A 12,025-nucleotide genomic window follows, 5' to 3' on the forward strand; every position below is an offset into this window, starting at 1 on the left:
CAGATGATTCAGTAACAATGTGGCAATTTCAGTCTTTCTCTCTCTCTCTCTTTTTAATGTATGGAAATTTAATATGCATCTAGTTAGTTATAGGGGAATGTCGTACTGTTGAGCTGACCAGGCAGCTGCCAGACAAGATACACACAGGTGCAGATCTGCATAAGCACAGTCTCCCCAATCCAACAGTCTCCTAAATTGAACACAAGACAGATTGGGGAGGATCTGGGCACCCTACAGAAATGTTGGCCCTTCTGTAAGCTTCCTTCCTTTACACAGCAGCTCTTTAACATAGGATTCCACATAGAAAGCACCTATTGACACGTCTGCAGAAAGACATTTACTCCAGAAAAGAGAGAGAACAGTCATTTTCTCCCCATTGAAAGTTATTCCCAGTGTATCAGTGGTTCCCAACTCTCAACCCTGGCAGCACGTCAGAATACTTAAGATTAGAGAGAGAGAGATATGATAGCCCCAAACTGGAAACCACCAATGCCCATCATGAGGAGAATGGATAAACAAGTGGCGGCATATTCATTCACTGCAATGTAACAGGTTATTTGAATGAATTTAGAAAGCATTCTGCTGAATGAAAGAAGCCAGCACTAGGATATGTACAGTATGATTCCATTCATATGAAACTCTAGCAGAAGGAAAACTAATCTATACAGACAGAAAGCAAATTAGTCGGTGTCTAGATCTGGAGGTAGAGGTGGAAATTGACTGCAGAGGGGCGTGTGGAATGCTTTAGGGTGATGGAAATGTGGCTGGCTACGTGTTGTAAACATTTGTCACAATGCACTGAAATATATACTTCAAATGGGTGCCTTTTACTGTATGTAAATTATACCTCAATAAAGTTGATTTTTTAAAATACAGATGTTCGGAATCCACCAGAGACCAGTTATCAGATTCTCTGGGCTGGGCCTGGTCATCCAAATTACTGGCAAGTTCTCCAGCTGTTAATTATTTGCAGCCAGGGATGTGAACCACTTGTCTTTCTCATGTTAGCCTTTCTGCTGGGCAACAGCAGCATTGGATTTTCTTTCAAAAGGTGAACTTTTTCTGTGTGTGTGTGACAGAGACAGAGGGACAAATAGGGGCAGACAGGAAGGAAAGAGATGAGAAGCATCAATTCTTCATTGTGGCTCCTTAGTCTCCTTAGTTGTTCATTGATTGCTCTCTCATATGTGCCTTGATGAAGGGGGGAGGGGTTGGTGGTGCTGCAGCAGAGCCAGTGGCCCCTTGCTCAAGCCAGCGACCTTGACCTTCAAGCCAACGAGCTTTAGGCTCAAGCCAGCGACCATGGGTTCATGTCTATGATCCCACGCTCAAGCCAGCAGCCCTGTGCTCAAGCTGGTGAGCCCAAGCTCAAGCTGGATGAGCCCAAGCTCAAGTTGGCCACCTCAGGGTTTTGAACCTGGGTTCTCCGCATCCCAGTCCAACACTCTATCCACTGCACCACCACCTGTTCAGGCTCAAAGGTGAGCTTTTAAAGCCATTGGTGGCCCTGGCCAGTTGGCTCAGTGGCAGAGCATCAGCCCAGAATGTGGATGTTCCAGGTTTGATTCCCAATCAGGGCACACAAGAGAAATGACCATCTGCTTCTCCACTCCTCTCTTCTCTCTTCTCCCTTTTCTCTCTCTGTCTCTTCTCTTCCCTCAGCCATGGCTCAGTTGGAGCAAGTTGGCCCCTGGTGCTGAGGATGGCTCCATAGCCTCAGCCTCAGGTGCTAAAATAGCTTGATTGCCAAGCAATGGAACAACCCCAGATGAGCAGAGCATTGCCCCATGCCAGGTGGATCCCTGTTGGGGCACATGTGGGAGTCTATCTCTCTGCCTCCCCACTTCTCACTTAATAAAGTAAATAAATAAATAAATAAATAAATAAATAAATAAATAAATAAACAAAAAATAAAGCCATCAGTGAGAGCCCCACGTTCTGCAGATACCACAGAGCTAGTTACCCACCAGAAGGCTCTCTGTCCAGTGGCTGCTGAAGCTAAGGCTTCCCCAACACAGAGGTAAAGTCCACAAGCTCTGGAGCCTGGCCGCCTGGTTCAACTGTCTAGCTCTGTGACCTTAGACTAGCCATTTTGTTTCTAGGTCTGAGTTTCCTCAGTTGTAAAATGAGCGTGATGATAACATAGAGGTATCTTGAGGATTAAATGATTAAATGAACTAATATAATGTGCTTAGAAGGTTCCCTAGCACACAGTAAGTACTCAAGTGCTGAGTCTCTCTCTCTCTCTCCCCCCTTGATTTTCTTCCTATCCTCTGCCTTCCTTCTTGCCACAGAGTTCTCTTATCCATAACAGAGAAGAATGTTCTATTTGTGGACTTCTCCTCCCTTGAAAACTGAGCTGGATGCTTCCAGGAATTTTTTGTGGAGAACATTAAAAAAGCAGAAAGTTGAGGAGGGAAACACTGAGGAAAGGCTCATGGCCCTGCCATCTGGCTTGGGGATTTAGACTAGCTCTCAGCCCCTGCCATCATACACGTCCTCTCAGGGAGGAGTGACTGTGTCAGGGAAAAAGGAAGGAACCAGGGGTTCATTTCTCTATTGTGATGGGCTTTGTTTTTTCCCTCCTGGATTCTCCTGAGTGTCATGCTGGCTTCCAGGTCCTATAAGGACCACACAGTTAAGAAGGGCTTTGTCCTTCCAGTGGTACCTCTGGGTCCCCCACACTGGTCAGTCTTGTGCTCCATTTACCTCTCTGGGCTGCCAGAGCCCCAAGAGAACCAGAAGTCCCCCCAACCTGTCCAGTCAGATCTGAGTCCCACCGTGTTCACGAGCATTCCCTCCTTATCTCCTGCAGAGCAACGACGCCTCAGGGAACACTTGGAACTGGTTGTACTTTATCCCCCTCATCATCATCGGCTCCTTTTTTATGCTGAACCTCGTGCTGGGTGTGCTGTCAGGGTAAGTCTTTGCTTCTCCCCATCTCACTCTCCCTTGTCGTCTTCTTCCCAAAATGAGCTTCTTCCTTTGCCTTGGCTTAGCCAGACAGGTATTAACAAGCCAATGACGGGAGTGTGCACTGCTGGGGGACCCTGTAGAAGGGACTCACGAGGGCTGAAATCCAGCCCAGACTTGACTGACCACCTGGTCCCTCTGGCATTGAGCTACCTCTTCCCAGTGAAGACCTCTCATTCAGAAGGTTTTCCAAATTTTTCAGACCCACAACCTACCTACCACACAAGAAAATTCTGTAGAACTTTACTTTCTGTAATTTACATTTTTAACATCAATAGGTTGGGTTTCTTCTTCCCCTGTTTCCCAAATACAAAATTATAGCCTGTAGTCAAACATGCATGTTCACAATTCATATTGTTCCCTATCCCAGGATTGATTTTTTTTGTTTAATCATAACTGAGTTTCATTTTTCTTACCAACAAGAAATCTGGCCTGACCTGTGGTGGCGCAGTGGATAAAGCGTCGACCTGGAACACTGAGGTCGCTGGTTCAAAAAAAAAACAACCCTCGGGCTTGCCGGGTCAAGGCACATATGGGAGTTGATGCTTCCTGCTCCTCCCCCCTTCTCTCTCTCTCTCTCTCTCTCTCTCTCCTCTCTCTCTCACTCTCTCTAAAAAAAAATTAATAAAGAAAAAGAAATTAAAAAAAAAAAAGAAATCTGGGGACTGGTATGGTGGCTCCATGGTGCCATCAAGGACCCCAGTTCCTTCTAGATTTCTACTCTGACATCCTTACCAGAGACTTTTAATTTCTGGATGCCTCATGGTCTCAAGATGGACATCCCATGTTCCAAACAGGAAGAGGAAGGAGGGAAACAAGAAGGGGTTGGGGCCTCTATCCGGGAAGTGAGGCCGCTGCAGACATCATCAGCTCGTGTCTCATTGGCCTGACTTAAAACAGAACTGAAAATATTCTGTAGCAGAAGCACAAAGAATGAGTGGAGACGCAGCCAGCAGTGGTTGGCATGGTTTATGGTCTGGCTTTTTTCTCTAGCTGGGGCAGTTGCTGGGAAACATGGTAAGCTGGCAGAGATACCCTCTCCTAGAATATTCTGATTTTTTTCCCGGAAGACCCAATCCCACTTGTTGAAATCCTCTGCCTTCCAAAAACTTCTGAGCCCCCAAATACACACACACAGACTCCCTAAAATTTCTAAAGCAGCCACCTATAGCTTTTTTGTGCTTCTGCAGGGAATTTGCCAAAGAGAGGGAGCGGGTGGAAAACCGGCGGGCTTTTCTGAAGCTGAGGCGGCAGCAGCAGATTGAACGAGAACTCAACGGTTATATGGAGTGGATCTCGAAAGCAGGTGAGGCCCTTGCACCCGGGGGCCCAGGAGTTGGCATCTGAGGCCACAGAGCACACAGAGAGTTGTGCGTGCAGTTTGGATACAGAGGAAGGAGGGGTCACAATGGGAAGAGAAAGGGGGCTGAACTGGTAGTTCCACAAGAATCCACAAAGTGATAGTAAAACTTCTGGGAGAAAGCTAGGATAGGACATTGCGTAGTGGCTACAAGCTCTAAAAGCAGGTTTTGGTTTCTATCCCAGCTCTGCCACCTCCTCACAGTGCACCTCACTTCCCTGTCCCTCAGTTTCCTCAGTTGTTAAACAAAGGTAACAATAGTACCTGCCTCATCGGGCTGTTTGGGAATTCAGTAGGAAATTCCAAGCTAAGTCACTGAGGAGCACAGTGCCTGGTACACAGGGAACATGTGTTTATTTGTTCATTGAGAAAACACTTATGAGGCACCTACTGTGTGCCAGGCCCTGTTCTGGGTACTAAGGATATTACAGTGAGCAAAACAGATCCAATCCCTACCCACAGGGCTTTTATAGTCCAGGGAGAGAGACAGGTAATAAACAAAGACATAATAATGTTGGATGCTGCCAAATGCAAAGAAGAAAAATAGAGCAGGGTAGGAGGCAGAAAATAGAGGATGTAGGGTGATCAGAGAGGGTCTCTCTGAGGAGGTGACATCTGAGCAGAGACCTGAAGTAAGTGAAGAAGGAAGCACGTGGATGTGTAGAGGAGGGGCATTCCAGGCAGTGGAAACAGCAAGTGCAAAGGCCCTGAGCTAAGAGCAAAGCTGAGTCGTATCAACGAAGTCATTGTGACTGGAGGCAAGTGAAGGGGAGACTGGGAGGGGAAGAAGGCAGGGAGGCGACAGGGTCTGGATCAGGCAAAGCCTTATTAACTGTGGTAAGGCTGTTTTTTTATTTTGAGGGAAGTGGGGATAATTTGACTGTTACCATTTCTGCTGAAGGGAAGCTGGGAAGCAGAAATAACTGAGCAGCACACTTCCAGCTGATTGGGCTGTCACCGTCAGCAAGGGGAGAGAGGATGTAGTTGTACAGACCCTTCTCCTTTCTGGTCCGAGGGAACCCATCCCCAGGAGAGTCCCCCAGACACTAGGGGCTAACTGTGTGCACTTCCTCCTCAGAAGAGGTGATCCTCGCCGAAGATGAGACAGACGGGGAGCAGAGGCATACTTTTGATGGTAACTGTTCTGAATCTGGCTTAGGGCGGGTCCCAGAGGATGGGGGAATAGGTCACTTGGTCCTAAGGGACCTCTGAGGGGGTGGATGTTCAAGGTCCAGGTGATGCCAAGAACAAAGATGAGATAGCTCAGGATCAGAAAGATACAGGGAATGACAGAAATTTTCCTCCTTGAGGAACTTGAGAGCCTCAGTGGTCTGCGTCTTCCGGCTGCCCCTGTCGGCCTTAGCCATGTGCCCACCTCTGCCTTGTGTCTCCTTTCCTCCACTCTGAAAATGGGCACGACCATAACAACACCTACTTCACCGGGTTGTTTATGAGGGTCACATTAATTCTTCCAGATAGAATGCCTAAAACGGTGCCCAGCTTAGGGTCGGCACACTTTGTGTTTACTAAATTTTAAAAAATCTTTCAGATCAATGTCACCCCATTAAATTTAATTTCTAAATTTAAAAAAAATTAAAAATTTAAAGATTAGTAATAATTCACCAAGAATCCAGCTTACTATTAAGGATGGTTGTCTCATGTGTTGGAAATTCAGCTAGATAGAACAAGTTTTGATTGGAAATACCAGGAGTAAGAAGGATATAATGAACTGGACTCCATCCCTGGAGGTTACAAACTGGATTTTACTATTTGTGGGGAAGGAAAGAGATTACCCATGGGGGTGTGCAGCCAATTTATTGGAAATGGATGCTTCAACTCATTTTCCCCTGGAGAGACTGAATACTGAGGGAGGGTGTCCATAGTCCTGGCCTGCATAGCAAGTATGCTAAAGTCAAGGGGTGGACAGTCTTCACAGGAGTCACTGTATATCCAGTCCCAATGCTCCCAGAGGGGATATAGCATCTAAGATCCCAAACTTAGACTGAACAAGACTTGAGTGTCATCTTTACCCCTTGAGCAAAGTCTTGTGACCTCTCTGAGCTTCAGTCTACACATCTGTAAAATGGGCATACTGTTACTTCCCACCGAACTGGATTGCCATGAGGGTTAAATCCAATGACACCTAGAATGTCCCTGGCAGAGTGCCTGGCCCCGAGGACTATTGCCAAAAGGGTCACATCTTGTTCTCTTGCCATGTTTCCATTGTTGGAGCTCTGCGGAGAGCCACCATAAAGAAGAGCAAGACAGACCTGCTCAACCCCGAGGAGGCTGAGGATCAGCTGGCCGATATCACCTCTGTGGGTGAGTCCATCCTGTTTATTGTTGATCACCTGAGAGGTGGGAACTGAGGCTGGGCATGAGGTTGCCTGGGTTTGGATCTTGACTCTGCCCCTGCACACCTGTGTATCCTGGGCAGCTGACACGATGATGGAATAACAGCAGTGCCTACCTTCTATATTGTCGGGAGGATTAGACTGAGTGATCCACAGGAAGCATTTAGAACAGCACTTGGCAAAAAATAAGCTCCCAAGCATGTTGCCTGACATTATTCATTCATTATTCATTATAATATTATTCACTTATTCATTATTTGTGATACTGTTATTGTTCATTAGAACTCACTAAGGGGCTGCTCTTATTAGGTGTTCAGTTGTGAACAAGACAGAGCCCACATCCCTCCCACATGAAGCTGGCCATTCAGTGCAAGAAATAGATGTTAAACAGATAATTGCACAAATAAACCTGTCATCATAATGACACTGCAGAGGAGACACCCTGGGCTTGGCCTCCCAAGAGAGTAGAGGTGGTCAGGGAAGCCTTCTTGGAAGAGGTGACATTGAAGCTGAGTAGGGAAGGCTGGATAGGAATTCACCATCACAGTCTAAGCAGAGAGAAACACATGGAAAGCTGTGTGCAGACCATTGTCGTTGGTTATCGCAAAAAAACAGACTTTGAATTGGAAGGGACCCTTACCCTTGTCCTGCTTAAACCTCTTGATTGAGCTTGTGTTGCTTTTGACCTTCTCCAAGGAGAATATCTTATCTTTTGAAATGGGTCTTAAAAATTCCAAGGATGAATGAGATATGGGAGAACTTCCAGGCAGAGGAGATAACACAAGACTCAAAAGAAAAAAAAACATTTAGTCCAATGGGGGACCTGTGTGGCTGGAGCAGATAAGAAGAAAGGATGGGAGAGGAAGAGAGGAAAGAAGGGAAAAGGAAGGAGAGAATTTAGTATATACACATGTTTCTAATGCACTGGTACCAGCTATTTTAAACTCTGCTTTTTTCACTCAGCCCTAGTTGATCACCGTACTCATGAGTTTTGATGGAGTTTTTCCTGTTGCGGTCCCATGCTCCATGAGTGTGGCTACCCTAGCATTGCTTAGAGGTGGCTCTGTTATGTGGTGTTTGAGCTATTTCTGATGTTTGCTCTTACGAGGAGCACTGCTGTGAACATTTATGTACAATTACTCCACCCACCCTTTAGGCGTGTTTCTTTGGGGATAATTATAGGATCAAAGATATTAACAGCTTTTCAACTCATTATTCAGAACCCTTCTGAGTTTCAAAAACACTGAACTCATTTATAAACCTGCCAAGTACCCATACAGTCACGGCTTCCCCACCCCAGCATTGTTATCACCCATTTCATTTCCTTCCCCAGTGAAGTCGGTTTGTAATGATGCCTTAAAGCTTGTTTTCATTTGCATTTTTAATCTCTAGCCAAAACACTCTTTCCTTTAATGATGAACTAGTTCTATTCCCACTTGTGGACACATCTGTCTCTCTCCTCCCAGCAAGTTCAAGGATTATAGCGCTTCATCAATGCTCAGAGCATTTGATCAGTCATGTCTGTCCGATATGTTTTCCCGATTAGGTTGTCTCTGTTTTTTTTTTTATCTATTTTGTTATATTTTGACAGGTAAGCTTTCTTGCTCATACCACATTTATTAAATACCAAGGCACTGGAAAAAAAAAGTTGGGATACCCAAGTCAGAATCTCTTCTATGAATAAGACTATATACCTGCTCTTCATTAACAGGGAGATGTTATTTTTCATCAGTTGTTTGAAAAAAGATGAAAATGGAACTACCTGATGTCAGCAAGCATGTGAGGAAATGGACATTGTCATACTTCATTGGCAGGGACATAATATATATAATTGGCATTATATAAATAACTTGGAATTATTTAATTCTAAATGTTTATTTTCATTTCCACTTCAAAGCATTTCTGCATGTGTACAAAAGATCTACATATAGCTCTTCTCAGCAGCATTGTTTCTGGTGTTCAAAAAAGTGAAAACCTTTGCCATGACTGGAAAGCTCGGTTGGTTAGAGCATTGTCCTGAAGCACAGAGGTTGCAGGTTCGATCCCTAGTTTGGGCACACACAGGAACAGATCAATGTTCCTGTCTGTCTGTCTGTCTGTCTGTCTGTCTCTCTCTCTCTCTCTCTCTCACTCTATCATTTCCTGTCTCGCTGAAATCAATAAATTTTTTTAAAAATAAAAAAAAGTTCCTGGCCGGTTGGCTCAGTGGTAGAGCATTGATTGGCCTGGCGTGCAGGAGTCCCGGGTTCGATTCCTGACCAGGGCACACAGGAGAAGTGCCCATCTGCTTCTCCACCCCTCCCCTTCTCCTTCCTCTCTGTCTCTCTCTTCCCCTCCCGCAGCCGAGGCTCCATTGGAGCAAAGATGGCCCGGGCGCTGAGGATGGCTCTGTGGCCTCTGCCTCAGGTGCTAGAATGGCTCTGGATGCAACAGAGCGACGCCCCAGAGGGGCAGAGCATCGCCCCCTGGTGGGCATGCCAGGTGGATCCCGGTCTGGCACATGCGGGAGTCTGTCTGACTGCCTCCCCCTTTCCAGCTTCGGAAAAATGAAAAAAAAAAAAAAAAAAAAAAAAGTAAAAGTAAAAACCAGAAACAATGCACATGCCCCCAAACAGGAAGATAAAGAAATAATAGTATTGGCCTTGGCCAGTTGGCTATGTGGTAGAGTGTCAGCTAGCATGTGGATGTCTCAGGTTTGATTCTGGTCAGAGTCCACAGGAGAAGCAACCATCTGCTTCTCCACTACCTCCATCTTTCTCTCTCTCTGCCCCACTCCTGCAGCCATGGCTCGATTGGCCTGAGCAAGTTAGCCCCTGGAGTTGGTCCCTAGAGTAGAGGATGGTTTTGGTGGCCTCCACTTGAAGCACTAAAAATAGCTCGATTGCTGAGTAATGGAGCAACACCCCAGATGAGCAGAGCATTGCCCCATTGGGAGCTTGCCAGGTAGATCCTGGTCAGGACACATGTGGGAGTCTGTCTCTCTGCCTCCCCTGCTCTCATTTAATTTAGAAAAAGAACTTGCATCCCTGGCCGGTTGGCTCAGCGGTAGAGCGTCGGCCTGGCGTGCAGGAGTCCCAGGTTCGATTCCCGGCCAGGGCACACAGGAGAGGTGCCCATTTGCTTCTCCACCCCTCCTCCTTTCCTTCCTCTCTGTCTCTCTCTTCCCCTCCCGCAGCGAGGCTCCATTGGAGCAAAGATGGCCAGGGCACTGGGGATGGCTCTGTGGCCTCTGCCTCAGGCACTAAAATGGCTCTGGATGCAACAGAGTGACGCCCCAGAGGGGCAAAGCATCGCCCCCTGGTGGGCATGCCGAGTGGATCCCGGTCGGGTGCATGAGGGAGTCTGTCTGACTGCCTCCCTGTTTCCAGCTTCGGAAAAATGAAAAGAAAAAAAAAGAAGAAGAAGAAGAACTTGCCTGACAGGCGGTGGCGCAGTGGATAGAGCGTCAGACTGGGATATGGAGGACCCAGGTTCATGACCCTGAGGTCACCAGCTTAAGCGCAGGCTCATCTGGTTTGAGCAAGGCTCACCAGCTTGAGCCCAGGTCGCTGGCTCGAGCAAGGGGTCACTTGGTCTACTGTAGCTCCCCAGTCAAGGCACATATGGCAAGTCAATCAATGAACAACTAAGGAACCGCAACGAGGAATTGATGTTTCTCATCTCTCTCCCTGCCTGTCTGTCTGTCCCTATCTGTCCCTCTCTCTGACTCTCTCTGTCTGTGCCACAAAAAAAAGAAGAACTTATAGTATTTTTATTCCAAAGAATACTAGGCAGCCAGGAAAAAGAATGAGGTTGTTACTGGCATGGAAAGATCTTCAAAATATATTTTTCAGTGAATAAAGCAAGTTGTACAACGTTATTTAAAATGTATAATCGCTTTTTAAAGATAATATTAAGGAGTTTTGGGATAAAAACATCCAAAGCTGTACAGAATTTTTATAAGAGTTTATTTGTGCCAAACTGACAACATTGCCAGGAAATAAGATCTCAAATGCCCTAAAGTACAGCAATGTACAGCTTCTTTTAGGCATGTGAGATTAAGGAGGGAGTGAGGACGATTACATGAAGGTGAGAGAAAGCAAGGTGGGAATTGGATTACAGGATAATTAACAAGACTATGTGTTCCTCTGAGGATGGTTATGCCTTTGAAGGGTGTGAGAAAGATGTATTTTAAAGGTCTGTTAACCTAGATGCATAGAAACAATAGACAGTCTTGCTTAGGACAAAGTGAAACCTTTTACTAAAGCAATATGCCTCAGGCTACCCTCCATCATCTACCCTAGTGGTCCCCAACCCCCGGGCCGCGGACCAGTACCAGTCCGTGGGGCATTTGGTACCAGTCCGCAGAGAAAGAATAAATAACTTACATTATTTCTGTTTTATTTATATTTAAGTCTGAACGATGTTTTATTTTTTAAAAAATGACCAGATTCCCTCTGTTACATCCGTCTAAGACTCACTCTTGACTCTTGTCTCGGTCACATGATACATTTATCTGTCCCATCCTAAAGGTCGGTCCGTGAAAACATTTTCTGACATTAAACCAGTCCATGGCCCAAAAAAGGTTGGGGACCACTGCTCTACCCAGTTAAGAATTTATGATCGTCCTGACCAGGTGGTGGTGGTACAATGGCGAGAGCATCAACTTGGGACACTGAGGTACCAGGTTTGAAACTCTGAAGTTACTGGCTTGAGCGCAGGCTCATCCGGCTTAAGTGCAAGCTCACCAGTTGAATGCAGAGTTGCCAGCTTGAGCATGGGATCATAGACATGACCCCATGGTCACTGGCTTGAACCCAAAGGTCACTAGCTTGAAACCAAAGGTCGCTGGCTTGAGCAAGGGATCACTGGCTCAGCTGGAACCCCCTGGTCAAGGCACTTATGAGAAACAATCAATGAACAACTAAAGTGCCACAACTATGAGGTGATACTTCTCATCTCTCCCTTCCCATCTGTCTATCTTTCTGTCTGTCTCTCTTTCTCTCTCTGTCTCTCTCTCTCTCACTTAAAAAAAAAAAAGAGAGAGAATTTATGATCAGATCACCCTGTGAGGTTGCTTTGGGTTAGATTAATTACAGCCTCTTTCTCAAGTGTAAGAGGTACATAAAAGATATGGAAATCGGAGGCCCTGACTGGTAGGCTCAGTGGTAGAGCATCGGCTTGGCGTGTGGATGTCCCGGGTTAAGTGCCTATCTTCTTCTCCACCCCTCCTCCTCCCCCTCCCACTTCTCTCTCTCTCTCTCTTTCTATCCCCCCCCCCCAGCTAAAGCTCAACTGGAGCAAGTTGGCCCCAGGCACTGAGGATGGCTCCATGGCCTCCACTTCAGGTGCTCAAAAA

At 46.2% G+C, this 12,025-nt stretch overlaps 1 protein-coding gene across 4 annotated transcripts in view; it reads left to right on the top strand.

The window, feature by feature from the left end:
- CACNA1A (calcium voltage-gated channel subunit alpha1 A) overlaps window positions 1–12,025 on the top strand; it is a 350,805-nt gene that overhangs the window by 242,963 nt on the left and 95,817 nt on the right. For 2 of the 4 annotated variants that reach the window (XM_066347671.1, XM_066347663.1), the window contains 4 exons: window positions 2,816–2,919; window positions 4,164–4,279; window positions 5,412–5,468; window positions 6,566–6,655. In XM_066347671.1, the coding sequence (XP_066203768.1) occupies window positions 2,816–2,919; window positions 4,164–4,279; window positions 5,412–5,468; window positions 6,566–6,655 (367 nt within the window). Of the gene's footprint in view, window positions 1–2,815; window positions 2,920–4,163; window positions 4,280–5,411; window positions 5,475–6,565; window positions 6,656–12,025 lie in introns of all 4 variants that reach the window. The other 2 variants (XM_066347649.1, XM_066347655.1) reach the window with 1 other exon arrangement.

Source organism: Saccopteryx leptura, chromosome 1, assembly GCF_036850995.1.
Source record: "Saccopteryx leptura isolate mSacLep1 chromosome 1, mSacLep1_pri_phased_curated, whole genome shotgun sequence".
Lineage (NCBI taxonomy): Eukaryota > Metazoa > Chordata > Mammalia > Chiroptera > Emballonuridae > Saccopteryx > Saccopteryx leptura.